The sequence below is a fragment of the Pomacea canaliculata genome, linkage group LG7 (assembly GCF_003073045.1).
Source record: "Pomacea canaliculata isolate SZHN2017 linkage group LG7, ASM307304v1, whole genome shotgun sequence".
NCBI classification, from domain to species: Eukaryota; Metazoa; Mollusca; class Gastropoda; order Architaenioglossa; family Ampullariidae; genus Pomacea; species Pomacea canaliculata.
Genome location: NC_037596.1, coordinates 9,109,262 through 9,123,975, shown reverse-complemented (window position 1 = coordinate 9,123,975; position 14,714 = coordinate 9,109,262). Strand labels below are relative to the sequence as shown.

Below are 14,714 nucleotides of genomic sequence, written 5' to 3'. Positions count from 1 at the left end.
TGTTTTTTAAGATGTTGGTCCCTCTCGTCACGCTGTCCACCATACGCCCCCATAGCACTTTGTTTACTCACTGTTGTTGTTGTTGTTGTTGTTGTTGTTGTTGTTGTTGTTGTTTTTGCTGTTGAGCGTCAAGAAAGAACTGAAACGGCCCGAAACTTTGGGCAATATCTCAAGCTTTCCTTGCCGTACATTACATTGAAGTAAGAACAGTTGCTCCAAGTCTGTTCGATGAATTGTGTCTTAATTGATGAGAGGAAGGGGAAACGGACAAACAGACATACTACTGCAGTTTGCGAAACATTCAGAGACCTGTCCTCCACTATTTCGAGGGTTATCATACGACAGTACTTGAGCAGAAATTTGTTTTTCATTATATGTGGTAACATGCTTAAAACAAGCTGAGAAAAAGTGTACTGGGGACAAAAGAAAACAATGACAACTCCGTCCTCTAATATTTATCCAAGATATTTTTGTGTACTCTCTGCCCTATCCTGTACCAAACGATTTTTTATTTAATTAACTCACTCCTAGAAAGAAACTCATTAAAGTCTCCCTGAAGCTTTTTTACTTTGATGTAATTAAAGTACAGCTCTGGAATGAGGGTGGATTTATGAGATCGTTTTAACTGTACACGTCCGCTGTGATTCACCTTCACATGTTTGCCGGGTGGTATCTGTCAACCGGAGTTTAAAAGTAAAAAGAAACATTGTAGTGTAGCTCCTCAGTGTAGTCGAAATAAAACTCATAGATCGTAGGGTTATTCTGACTTTTGTCACCCAGTTTTTTTGTTTGTTTTTTTTTGGCCTTGTGCGTGAAGAGTAAACAATAATTGATAGGCTTACATATGTATACAATCTACAGGCATTTCGTCAGTCGGAGCTATAGTTTGACAGTTCTCATACAACAGTTGACAAGAGTTGGTATCGTCCAAGTTCTCCATATGTGATTGTGTATTGATAATGAAGGGGTGCCCATACCCTGGATGCAGATAAAAAAGTAGGTCTTATAAAAAACAAACGTCACTGAGATGAACACCAGTCGTCTGCAAACAGAAGGATAAGCAATTCAACCAGACCGTGTCCAAGCTGTACACCGTGTCTACAGTCGGTAAACAACGTATCAACGCACACACTTCTCAGTGATCAGTCGTCGCTGTCAGGGCTTTGCGGCTTTTGCGGTGTCTTGCTGTCGACGGATAAAATTCAATATTTAAATATTATTATCTATACATTGCTTTTTTTTAACTATTAGAGAAAAGCTTGTTACTCATGCTCTCGTCATTACTCGCTCATCAAGAGCGGGTTGGCTCATTCACTGACTCATTCACACCAGTTATCTTCCATGTCAAGCAGATGAGTAGAACTGATATCTCAATGAGAACCACCGTGTATATCTACTAATCAATGATTATGATGAAATGAAAGTACAACCATATTGTGCATGCGAACCCCTTTATTTCACATACTTTTCCGCTGAACTAAAATCTGATTACTTGTTTTTTGAGATATTACAATCTGGAAAAAGTCAACATAATGAAAATGTGTAGCTATTCCTGTGGACCTTCTTGTCACAGTAGAACATAAACAATAAGACATATTAGTGACGTACATTTTTCAGGAAATGTAACGATAATCAAAAGTATACAGCACTTGATCTTCTCATCATCAATACAGATAAAATAGCTGAAATACATCTTCATAGTTAAGAAATAGTAATAATATAGTTTAGGTGATGGCTAAGTAGTCCTTCATATTTATTTTCGATGACTGTTTAAATTGTTTGTGAACGTCCCATAGCATCAAAAATACAAAGATGTTTACTTATGCAGCTAAAACTAGTAGGCAGGGTAGATATGTATTTAAAACAACAGAATTAAGCGGTGTAAGTAGTAAAGAAATCAATAAAACAGATGGTAAAGTATCAGCTACAAAAAATAGCATGTTAAACATAATCTATAATAAAACCAGATATAGAAAACATAGCAATAACCTATCAAGTCTATTAGCAAAGCACCCTAAACAGGATTAGAAACAGTAAAGAAAATTGCATATATATATATAGTAAATAGTTCCCTCACTCATCTGAAAGATATGCTGCAAGAGTAATAATATTGCCAAAAGCAAGCTTTTTTAATACATGAGGATGATAATTCGATATCGCACAAAAACTTTGACCTTATGACTCTTGTTGATTAGTGTTTGGCCAGGGCGCACAACTGGTCTACCACCGCACCAAAAATACTCTAAACACCCTACCTTTTCTATTTCACACTCGTGATGTCAGATAACAATGCCAATTAATTTAAATCTTGCCTCTTTTGTTTACAACGCATCGGAGATAAGAAAAGTTGTGGGCTTTAATTAAAGCCCATTACATTCAGGAAGTTCATAGAGTATAACGTATATGTTAAACATGATAATTGTTTACCCCCCCACCTTCTCTAAGTTTTTTTTTTGATAGCCAAAGACTGTGAGAAGGTTTTCTCCTTTATGATGTAAATATATATGGTGTTGATATTTGTTATAATGGTGTATAAGCAATATATGTATATGAGAGGGTAGTTATATTCACAAATGCTGCTTTTTGAAGTGTATTTATATATGTGTGTGTGTGTTTGAGTACAGAATTTGAGAATAACTGGTTTTGACATTACTTATTACTGGATTATATGTAAAGCAGTTTTTAAATGTGCTCTTACACCCTTGCTGAAGCTATGCCCTCGAAGTAATAAAGGATCAATCAATCTGATACATTCTGAAATGCCTAATTTTTTAATTTGAATCGTAGATTGTAGATTTTCCTTTGCTTTAGTTCAATTCTATAGTTTTTCCATTTAGTTTAAATAGTTATGGGAACATAATCAATCTACATAATTAATCTCAATAACTATCCATGTTAGGATGTAAAGTAATAATGTTGCCGTACATCTTAGATATTTGTACTATCAAAAGTTAACTGTATTTTTTCACACTAAAGTTTATGAAAATGTTAATTATGATGGCTTCTGTTGGTTCCTCTTGAAATGGGCTCAGGCCTACTCCTACAAATTGGAATCTTGGAATCTATCACGTGACACTAGTTAATACCCAACCTGTCCCCATTTACATTTATAGTATACAGTATTTATTACCTAAAGTGTCTACAGGTGATGTCTTTAGTATGCTGTGTTCTTTATCTAAAGTGTTTACAGGATTTGTCCATAGCACAATGTATATATTTTATTTATATATATATATACAGTTTTTGTATAAAATAATGCTTTTTCTTAATGTAGGTAAAGTAGGTGCTGATTACAAACAAAAGCAAAATTAAGGGTCTTGAATCAAAGGTCAGATCGGGATGTGTTCTGACGACCATTATGAGGCTGTCATTTGAGCATCTTTTAATCGACACCGTATAACCTCCAGAAATCAGTTGTTGGTGATGACATTATGGGGGCGAACAGGTAGAGACACACGAGCATCTACAGGTGTAGGGGTCTGTAAAAAGATAAATGACAGGTGGAAAATAACATTCTTTAACATCCTAATAACATGTTGGAAAAAGCCTTTTTTATTTATAAGTTAATAATATGTTCACCTTTGTTCATGTTTGGAAATAATATTCCTTAACACCCTATAGATGAGATGTTCAAATTAATATTTTATAACCATTAATATTACAGATCTCATATACCATATAATATATTACAGTTGAGTAAGAGCGTTGTTTAGCATCCTTATATAAAACAAGAGGAAAATAAGATTCTTATAAGGAGGTACAATTGATGTCTCTGCTCGTTTTCCTCTTCATACATGTGTAAGCGTGTGAACTGACCAAAGTGTGTGAAACAATGCCGTGTGACCTACCAGATGCTCTTGGTACTGTGCTTGTAGTTGTTGAACCTGAAAACAACAACAAAAAAATAATAAATGATGGCTTAGGGGTAGCGCAAAAGAGGCCCACAACCCACAATAGACAAAGAATTACAAATGCAAAACACACAGAATAACATCTATCACTTAGTCCCTCAGTTTAATCATAAAAATATATAAAGTCTCCAAGTGTGACCTCTTGAACTATTGTTTGGAAGTGTCATCTACATAATAGGAAGACTGAAAGATTTAGGTTACCACAAAATTGACGCTAAAATACAAACAACTCATACATACACCATACATATGAATTTATATTTAAGTCGGGATAATAAAATTAATCGTTCTGGCCATGTTAGGCTAACGCTACAATGACAACGGAAAATAGTGTATGCCATCTTATCTTATTGTACCCGGATATGAAGGTACTCACCCCATGTCGGTACAGACTGTTGATTCACAGCCTCGTATGTGACCCTGAGGCCGGAGTTGTTGACAGACCCGTAGCCGGTGTACCTGATGTACATGTACTGTCCAGAGCTGTAGTAGACTGTCTGAAGTGGCATGCCATAGAACGTGACAAGTGTAGGGGAGGACTCAGATATACCTGTGATAGTACAGTGTGTTTATTGAGTTTTCTACCATCGGCATTTGTAATCAACTCAATTACTGATATTTTATAATGATAAGATGTTTACCTACAAGATGCACAATATAATATGATATACATATCCGAAAGGAAATGAGTGTTTAGAAAAACATAGGGCAGGGTTTAAAAAATCCATTAGTTGTTTATAATGATACGTATTTATATAGCATTTTTTTTTATTTTTATTTGTGGGAATGGAGGGAAATCATAATTTTTCCCTCAACCAGCAACTAAAGCAATATCACGCAAAGTAGTCCTGTAAACATGTGCCATCCGCAGGAAAAAATTTTTTTTCCAAAAGACGATTTAAATCCCTGACTGCCAATCATTACTTTATTGGTGACATGCACTGTCCGCAGTGCGATCTACACTTTACATGACAAATAACAACCATATTTTAACATCTGTCGATGTGATTCCAGAAACTCATACCGTCAAAAATCTGGATGTAGTAAAAGAAGTCCGAACTGGCGCTTAAGACAGTCAATTTGACAACATCACCAATAGTAGAGTTGATTAACCATCGGCAGCCGGTGTTACTGTAAACAAATAAAAAGATAAGTAGTCTTAGTGTGCCTAATGTTAAACTAGCATCACTAAGTTAAATAATGCTCAGGAGAAGAAAACATTTATTTCATCAGCTGTTCGGAGTAGAGATTTGTTATCATCAATATTTATTTAAGTATAAGAAGCTCATGGTTACCTTCTATAAGCAAATAAAATTATCTTTGTCAGATGAACAATAATTTGTGACTTTAAGAAACCTGCTTACTTGGAATCGCTAGACGGGTGGTTGGGGAACCTCAGATAATCGACTTGACCAGAAAGAGCAGACAAAGCAGTACCGTTGACAGGACAAACGTCTGGGGAAAAGAATTACAGGGTCATCATTTAGACAAAATCTAGCACCATAAGGTGCTTCTAATAATAGCCAATTAAGAAAAGAGGGAAGAGAAACAATACAAATGAAAACAAAGGCTGCTGGAAACTTCTACTTGTATATGAAGTTAGGCGAAAATATGAGATTTAAAAAACGATTTCTTGCCCACAATTTCTAATTACACGCATACCGCACTTAGTAACAATCATACAACCAATAGTGTTAGTAATTTACGTACAGCCAATAGTAATTTGACTAATTACATAGCATCTATACTTGCTGACATGTTCTGATCTATTTATGTCTTATTCCTTTTCACCCCCAGTGGAGCATAGGGCCGCAACTACCCCGCGTCATCGCATCCGGTTCTGTGAGTCACTTCACAGTTGGGTCCATGTCATGCCAGCTGCCTCCGCCTCGCTGTGGACTGATCTCCACGTCTGTCTGGGTCTCCCAACCCTCCGCCTCTCTGTAGACCAACCTCCGCCATATCTGAGTCTCCCAATCCTGCCGGTTCCAGCCCATACTTGTCTTGTTAAATAGTCGGCCGGCTTTCTCAGGGTGCACCTATCCAGCCCCACTTCCGCTTCTTGATGTCTTGGCTGGCAGGTTGTTAGTAGGTTCTCTCCCTGTATTGGAGATCTTCTCTGGCCACCTGATGTTGAGGATGTAGAGCAGACATCTGTTGACTAATGGCTTAATCACACGCCATGTCTCAGATCCATTTAAGATGCAACTCTTGGTGTGTAGAAACAAAGCCTTGGAGTTCCTGATAGGTCGCGGGATGTAGATTACAAGCCTGGCCTTATTTATTCGGCTTCTCTTCATCTGCACTTCCATCTTTGCTGACTATGCTTCCGAGGTACGGAAAACTGTCAGACTCTGTAATACATTCCCTATGTAGCTGGAGTGGGGCTTCTTGCTTATTGCTGACCCGTCGTGCGCAAAGTCGAGATCCTCAAGTCGCATAACAAAAGTCCACTGAACTCCCATATTGCTCTTAGAGAATGTTCTTCTCATGATTCAGTCTATGAGATCAGAAATACTGTCGGCGAGAGCATACAACCAGCATCACTCAAGTCCCCGCTGCGAATGGGTCGGTCAACTTCCTGTTGTGGATCACCTGGCATATCGAGTCCTCATACAGCTGTTGGATGATAACAATAAACTTTGGTAAAAATTCTTAGTGCTGCATCAACTTCCAGATGTTTTCCTGTCTACAGAGCCAAAATCCTTTTCAAAATCCACAAAAATGTCATTCGATGGATTATTCAATAATGATTTGCAGTGTAACAATACGGTTTGTGCATGATTTACCCTGCGAAAGCCTGCCCGCTCTTGCCTCAGTCTCTTGTCTACGGCATTCTTCAGTTTCTCCAGGATGATTCGAGTCAGGACCTTGCTAAGAATAGACAGTAGGGTAATCCCACCCCAGCTGCACTGGGTAAGGTTACCTTTCTTGGGTAGCTTTACTAGCCAGGCTTCCAGTCTGCTGCAACTTCTTGGTTCCAAATTGTCTGCAGCAGGGGTTGTAGCATCTCTGCTGCGGCTATTGGGTCTGCCCTGAGTGTCTCTACAGGAAAGTCATCTGGGCCTGCCGCCTTGTCAGAATTCAAGGACTTGATGGCTTTGATGATTTTTGACTTAGTGGATTGATGGTCACTTAGAGCTGTTCGGCGGCTAAGGCAATGTCCAAAATGGTTGTTGCTGGTGACTGGTTCAGTATTTCTTTAAAATGTTCCGCCCAACTAGATCATTGCTCTGCATCCCCGGTAATGAATGTATTTGTATTTATCGTCCTTTCTAACAATAGTGAGCTTTCTCAAACTTACAACTTGACTGAAAAGTCACATTTGACATTTGTCACTTCGGTAAATTATTTAAAGTGTTCATGTCACAAAAAAGTCATTTTAAAAATTTAAAATCAATTTTGGACAGAAATGTGTTTATGACTGATGAGCATTTGGAAAAAAATGCATTAAGCTATAGCTGAATGAAGGAGGGTAGAGGATAAGGCAAACTGTTAATGCCTTTCTCCTTCCATAATTTAATCGTAAGCTTACATAATGTTCTACATTTAGTCTCTGTGTGTCACTCGTGTGTGTGTGAATGTCCTACGTGTGAAGCACTTTTAGCCTAAAACTTTTGGAAGTGTGTCATATAAATGTATTTATTGTTTTAGGAATACTTTACTGTAACTAAAATGCTTAGTGAAACAGATCTAAATATTCTCTAGTTTTATAGTAAGTAGAAAATTCCTCATATTTAAAATTATGACGGATAAACTGGATATCTGGGAGCCTGTGGTAGAACGTGTTTAGAGTTATTTACAACTTAAGTACTTCTCCACTGACATATTTAATGAATATTTGAACTAGAACGTGTCATCGGGGTTAGTTGCCTTTGTTACTTTTGGGATATAACGCAGTGTGTGTGTGGAATATAACGACTTCTAGCGTAACATGCATAAAGTACATAGCAAGGGGTTCAGTGGCTTTTACTGATTATAGATAAACATAAATACGTAGCACCTAGTCATAAAAAGGTTATGAAATAAAACATGAAGGCACTGTACAAAGAAAAATACTGACATTAAAAGTCTAAGGAGGTAAAACACTGACCAGACGTGGACACAGTCTGCTGGTCAACGGCCTCGTATGTCAGCCTGAAGCCCGTGTACGAAATGATGCTGTCGCTGGAAAACCTGATGTACATGTACTGCCCAGTGCTGTAGATGACTGACTGTTGGGGCGTGGAACTGGTCCTGATAATGAGGGATGAACTGGATATCTGGGAGCCTGTAGTAGAAAGTGTTTAGAGTTATCAAGAACTTAAGTACTTCTCCACTGACATATTAAAACAAATTATTTTTTAAAATGTAATAATAAAATATAAATAGCCCTTCATAATCAACAAAAAATACAAAAACGGACAATTTTAAGCGATCTTTAGAAAATTAATCAATACGGGGCAAACATAATGTTACTTTATATATATATATTAAAATTTACAGCTGCAAGCTAGTTACTTAGAACAAAAATAACTTTTATTCAAGGCTCCTACCAATTTTAAAACTCATGCCGTCTCATCTTTACCATTATTTAGCTTACCCTTACCGTTATATAACTCCAAGTAATCCCACCCTGGCTCCAGATTGAAGTTTAAGACAGTGATCCTCACAACAGAACCATCGCCAGCGACTATCAGCCACCGACAGTCGGCGTTGCTGTACAGTAAACATGAAATAACATGTTGTTAAAGAGAAATAATAACAATACAAGGCATAGCTTGTTAGTTAACACCCGTAATCAGCACAACTTTGTTATACACAGTGTCTGTTGGTGTTCTTGTAAACCTTTTCTGCTTTGATAACTTGTTAATTGTTCACGTAACCATCAGGAAAGCATAATAATAAATGTTACCTAGCATCCACTCACTTGTAATAGGGAGAGGGGTAGTTAGGAGACGTCAGGTAACCAACTTGGCCAGGTACAGCATAAATAGTTGGAGCATTGACAGAGCACACTGCACACAAAAGTAAATTCTTTCTTATGTCATGACTAATACACAATTAAAAATTGTAAGAATAACCCAAAGTACATTTAAATTTTTGAACTATTCAAAAGAATTTTAAGTAAGACTTATTAATAACAAGAATGCAAAATTTGTTTTATGTTTTACAAGAAAGGGAAATGTACGACTAAGTTCAGTTAGTTAAATTTTTGTGTGTGCTTTATCATACATATATTTAAACTTTGAATGTGTCTCATCATGCATCGATATTGACATCGTATGTCTCATTATTTAATAATCTCACAAGGGAAAAAAAGAAAAGCAAACTCGAGGCATGTTTATGTGATGAGCCAATGGCTATTCGAACTTATAGACAAACAGTGCGACTCATTAAAACAAGGAGCTCACGATTGTGTACAGACACTACAATGAGTCAGTATTATTTGTACATTGATGTATTCAAAATATAATTGATCATTTGTGTGCAAACACTTGCTACGGGATGCTAGATTACAGACATGATGTGACTTCAGTGTGGACTTTGCAGAGCGGAAACCACCAGAGGTTTGTTACAAATTCGTATGGTGTTAGTAATAAGGATGTGTTTTGATGATCCTAATGTTATTAGCTGTAGAGTGGCGGCTGCTAGGCCTGCTGGTAGTGTACTAATTAGTTGGGGTTTTTTTTCTTTTTATAGAACAACTGTCATTTCCCAAACTGTCATCTGAAATGTCCAACAGGCCTATTATTTAGGGCGCTTTAACTTTGAATTAAATAAAAATAAAGAGTTTATCTTAGACAAACCCACATCAGAAATGTGCTTAAATCTGAAGGGCTGTATTCGAAAATCAGCCGGACTAAAAAAAAATATTTTCTTAAACACGACAGCTTGTCGGAAATGACTATATTATATTAATTTGTACATGCATGGTCTACAGGTAACGGTGAGCAGTACACCAAGCTTGATACAAATGATGAATTTGTATAACATGAGTGGGTTACAATTGTAAATGTGTATTAGCACAAAGCTTTTGATTTCTGTAAACGCTTTTGATGTATTTTTAGCTTCATTTTTTGAGAGAAGTTAGTTATTGCGCATCAATCTCATTTGCCTTATATTTTAACTCAAACATTCACATAATGTCAGCTTACCAAGACCTAGCATCTTACTATAAATAAAACAGCAAGAGACGCAATTTTATCACTAAAACTGACTGAAATATCTTTTAACCAGTTTACTCAAAAATCCTAAATGCAGCAGGTTGTCAGTCTTTCCACCAAATATCTATATTTATTGATAAGAACCCGGACAGTTAGGAATCTATTCAACCACTAATAATATCTCGATACAGACGCACATACATGCGGATAGCAATGCGAAATAGCATGCAACGAACGTTTTAATGTCAAAAGTCCTTCGCTTAAATAAATTGGACAAGTATTACATTTTGCTTTTTTTCACTGACTTAAGTGTTACTGACCGGACGGCCCAGCAGACAACTGATCCACAGCCTCATAGGTGAGAAAGAATATAGAGTTTGGGCTAAGTCCGTAGGTAGTAATCCTGATGTACATGGACTGTCCAGAGCTGTAATACACGGTTGGTGACGACACGCTGTAGATCGAGGCAAGTGAAGGTGATGAGGCTGACATACCTGAGGAACACAATAGATATATACAAAGTATTCGGCCAGCAGACGTAAGATTAAAATAACAGGTAAAGAGTAGCTGAGGTTTCATTTCAAATGTACAAGAATTTGATCAACATTACCCAAACAACAGTTCAGAGAGTACAAACAAACAACAGTATTCCAAGTTACACGGACAAGCAGAGTTACATTACATTACATTACTACTAATCTCAATGCCCCTACCGTCATAAATCACGATGTAGAAGTAGAACTGAGGGTTAGTAACGTTCAAGATAGTTGCCTTGACGATATAGCCATTTGAAGAAATTATCGTCCACGAGCAGGTGATGGAGCTGAAAAGTAGTAGTGAGTGAATTAATCAAAACAAAGGTTATATGAACATGCAATCAGATGGAAAGATAATGAAAAGATCGTACAGCGCTTAATGTTTTTATTATATTTTATGCAAAATAATGTATTAGTAAAACCTTATCAAAACAGTAACTTTCACATACAAGTAATATTATGAATGGATGACGATTTCTGTGAATGAGCTCACCCGGAATAGACAGACGGGTAGTATAGAGACGGCAGGTAACCGACTTGCCCGGGTACAGCAGAGAAAGTTGTCCCGTTAGATGTACACACTGCACAGAGAAGTAACTACTTCAATTAATTATCACCCAGAAGCCGATGGCTATAAAAACAAAGAAAAAAAATAGTTTTTACAAAATGAAATTTGTAGCCTACAATCGCGTACAATCGCTTGCACGTCTGTGATAGCGTGCGTGTGTGTGTGTGTGTAATCGAGTATATCTACACAATTTGTGTAGGCTTTTTTTATTAGAATAACAGCTAGAAAAAATGTGCTTTAAAGTCTCTGTCAGTGTCTGTTTTTTTTTCTTCTCTAAAATGATAGTGTGACGCGCGTTCACATTATTTGCAATACTTCATCCTTAGTCAATCTTAATAAAACCAATCTTTATGGTGTCAACAACATTTCATCATATCCACCCCGTGAAGTACAGATTGAGAGAATCCTCTCCTTTTTTTTACTTGGTTAGTAGAAATTGTTTACTTTTTAACTTTAATATGGTATTCTTCAAATATTTTTTGGTCAACTAAGAATGTAATGAACTCAAGGAATAAACTAAATGTAAAATATTTGTGACTTAACACGGCATCTTACATTTATGTGGGTATAGGCCTTACTTTGAATTGTTGAGGATATGGCTTTTATTTACTTTTTGAACGTGTAAATATCTTAATATGCTATTTATTTTTTATAAGAGTAATGGTTAGTCTGAACACTAATTTCTCTGTGTAGTCACAGCCGGCGGTTCGGTGGCGTCACGACTAGTGGCTGTCACTAATATAGTGAAGGTTAGATGACATAGGATCAGCTCTAGTCTTGGGTACTCTGTTTTTTTCTGTGCAAAAGGCATCCGTTTACAAGGCTAGCTGCCTTGCCGTGATGTAAACTTAGTTGCTGGCGAGACGTAAAACAACAAACCACAGAACCCTTGTAGTCACTGTCGTCTAACAAAGTATGTTCTGATGCTGACAATCATCCTTTGTATTTATATTAAATAACCCACAGTGATAGAAACTTAATCACGTACCTAGTAGTACAAAACTAAAGGAAATATGAAGCATCTCTAACTACAAACGAACATACACATATAAATTAGAAATGATAGTGCAGTAATAAATTAAGCGTAATCAGACTTTTGCTCGATCAAGTCAATCAAGTATCACACGCATTTTTCACTGAGTGAAATGTTACTGACCAGACGTGGGGGCAGACAGTTGATCGACGGCCTCGTAGGTGAGACTGAAAGTTGAGTTTGGGCTGAGACCGGAGGTAGTAAGTGTGATGTACATGGACTGTCCAGAGCTGTAATACACGGTTTGTGATGGCATGCTGGAGATCCAGGCAAGTGAAGGGGATGAGGCTGACACTCCTGAGAGACGCAAACGCCGGATATAAAGTATTTCACTATCAGACTTTAGAATAAAATCACAGTAAAACGGTAGCTGAAGTTCAATATGCCATATACAAGAATTTGCCCGAACAATGCACAAACAATAGTACAGAAAGTATTCCAAGTGACACGAAAAACGCAGTTTGATTCATCAGTTAATCTCATGTCTCCTACCGTCATAAATTGAGATGTAGAAGTAGAACTGAGAGTTAGTAACGTTCAACACAGTCGCCTTGACGACATAGCCATAGGTAGTATTTATTGGCCACGAGCAGGAGATGAAGCTGAAAAAAGGGAGTTAGTGAGTGAACAAATCATAACAAAGGTTATGTAACTATATGGTTTCAGAAAGGCATAATGCACAAGGTAATAGTGAGCTCAATATTTCTATTATATTTTATTCACTTTAATTCAATAATAAGACTTTAGGGAACAGTGAGTTTTATATACAAGTAAAGGTCTGTTAATACATGATGTTTTCTGTTAAAGAGTCAGCTCACCCGGAATAGACAGACGGGTAGTATAGAGACGGCAGGTAACCGACTTGCCCGGGTACAGCAGAGAAAGTTGTCCCGTTAGAAGTACACACTGCACAGAGAAGAAACTACTTCAGATAATTATCCCTAACCAAAAAGGAAGTTAAAACACTTTTGAATTTTACACCTGTAAATAAATAAAAAACAGATTAAACCACACAAACATGTAGGTAAGACTCGCGGACCACTAGCGTACTGGTACGTTGTACTTGTGTCTGTTTGTGTATGTCTACACGATGTGCGTTTGCTTGTCCATCTACAGTAGTTTCTGATGCTTCTTATCTACAAAATGTGTTCATGATTTTCATGTGAATAAAGATAGAAAAGATGTGCTGCAAAGTCTCTGTCACTGGCCCTCTTTCTTGTTCTCTGTAAAAAGACGATATTGATTACCAGAATATTTCTTGCAGTTACTGAGTCAAGAAAAAAAATGCTGAAGTATTGAGAGAAATTATTTGTTGTTACTGATTGTGTGTGTGTGTGTCAAATAACTTAATTTAATGACTGTTATGTCGAGGATACATTCGTTAGAATAGTGCATAACAACATTTTTCGGTGGTGTTTTATGACCAAGACGCACTATAAATATTGTATTAATGTATTTGATGACATTAAATTAAAAAACACATTCCATCGGCGTGTTCATCACACAAGTCCGACAGTTGGTCTACCAAACTGGCGTGTTACGTTCTTTCAAGCGTTTTATAATACGTCACAATTACACCTCTCTATAGGGTCAACAGCTTCACCACCAAAACCTTCACTTGAAGTACAGATACAGAGTCGAATCTTTTAAATTTTTTCTTTAAGTGAGTTGATACGAACTACTATTTTACAACTTTAAACTGAAATTCTTCTAAAACCATTTCGGTCAATTGTGAGTGTAATTAACTCAATGGATAAACTAAATGTAAGGTATTTGTGACCTGACACAAAAATGTCTTACTTGTGTGTGTAGATGTTTCACTGTAAATAATTGAGGTAATGCCTTCTGCTTAAGTCGGACAAGTATCACACGTTACATTGCATTTTGCACTGAGTGAAATGTTACTCACCAGACGCGGGAGCAGACAACTGATCCACGGCCTCGTAGGTGAGATTAAATAATGAGTTTGGGCTGAGACCGTAGGTAGTAAGTGTGATGTACATGGACTGTCCAGAGCTGTAATACACGGTTTGTGACGGCATACTGGAGAACTGACCAAGTGAAGGGGATGAGGCTGACATACCTGAGGAAAGCAAACGATCAATACAAAGTATTTCGCAATCTATAGAGTAAAATATATTCATATTGATATTAGAATAAAACAACAGTTAAGGACTAGCCAATGTTCCATTAAAAGTCTACAAAAACTTTCCTGAGCCGTTCACAAACAACAGTTCAGAAAGTATTCCAAGCGACAAAAACGCAGTTAGAGTCATCAGTTAATCTCATGTGGCCTACCGTCATAAATTGTGATGTAGAAGTAGAGGTCATAGTTAGTAACGTTCAACACAGTCGCCTTGACAACATAGCCAATGTTAGAATTTACTGTCCAAGAGCAGGAGATGAAGCTGAAAAGGAGCAGTGATTATGTAAATACACGATTTCAGAAGAAGACAATCCACTAGATAATAGAAATCTTAATATATATGCTGTATTTGATGCACTATAATGCAGTAATCA

The 14,714-nt window shown here is 37.0% G+C and overlaps 1 protein-coding gene across 9 annotated transcripts in view; it reads right to left on the bottom strand.

Annotated features, from left to right (window-relative positions):
• Positions 1-1,434: 1,434 nt before the first annotated feature.
• The window catches only part of LOC112567941 (cubilin-like), a 33,649-nt gene continuing 20,369 nt past the window's right edge, over positions 1,435-14,714 (bottom strand). For all 9 annotated transcript variants that reach the window (XM_025244854.1, XM_025244853.1, XM_025244852.1 and 6 more), the window contains 16 exons: positions 14,493-14,602; positions 14,104-14,277; positions 13,013-13,100; positions 12,687-12,796; positions 12,318-12,491; positions 11,087-11,174; positions 10,771-10,880; positions 10,378-10,551; positions 8,821-8,908; positions 8,500-8,609; positions 8,005-8,181; positions 5,276-5,366; positions 4,936-5,042; positions 4,288-4,461; positions 3,849-3,884; positions 1,435-3,479 (listed from right to left, as the gene is read on the bottom strand). In XM_025244854.1, coding sequence (XP_025100639.1) covers positions 3,430-3,479; positions 3,849-3,884; positions 4,288-4,461; positions 4,936-5,042; positions 5,276-5,366; positions 8,005-8,181; positions 8,500-8,609; positions 8,821-8,908; positions 10,378-10,551; positions 10,771-10,880; positions 11,087-11,174; positions 12,318-12,491; positions 12,687-12,796; positions 13,013-13,100; positions 14,104-14,277; positions 14,493-14,602 — 1,861 coding nt within the window. In that variant the 3' untranslated portion in view covers positions 1,435-3,429. The remainder of the gene's footprint in view (positions 3,480-3,848; positions 3,885-4,287; positions 4,462-4,935; positions 5,043-5,275; positions 5,367-8,004; positions 8,182-8,499; positions 8,610-8,820; positions 8,909-10,377; positions 10,552-10,770; positions 10,881-11,086; positions 11,175-12,317; positions 12,492-12,686; positions 12,797-13,012; positions 13,101-14,103; positions 14,278-14,492; positions 14,603-14,714) is intronic.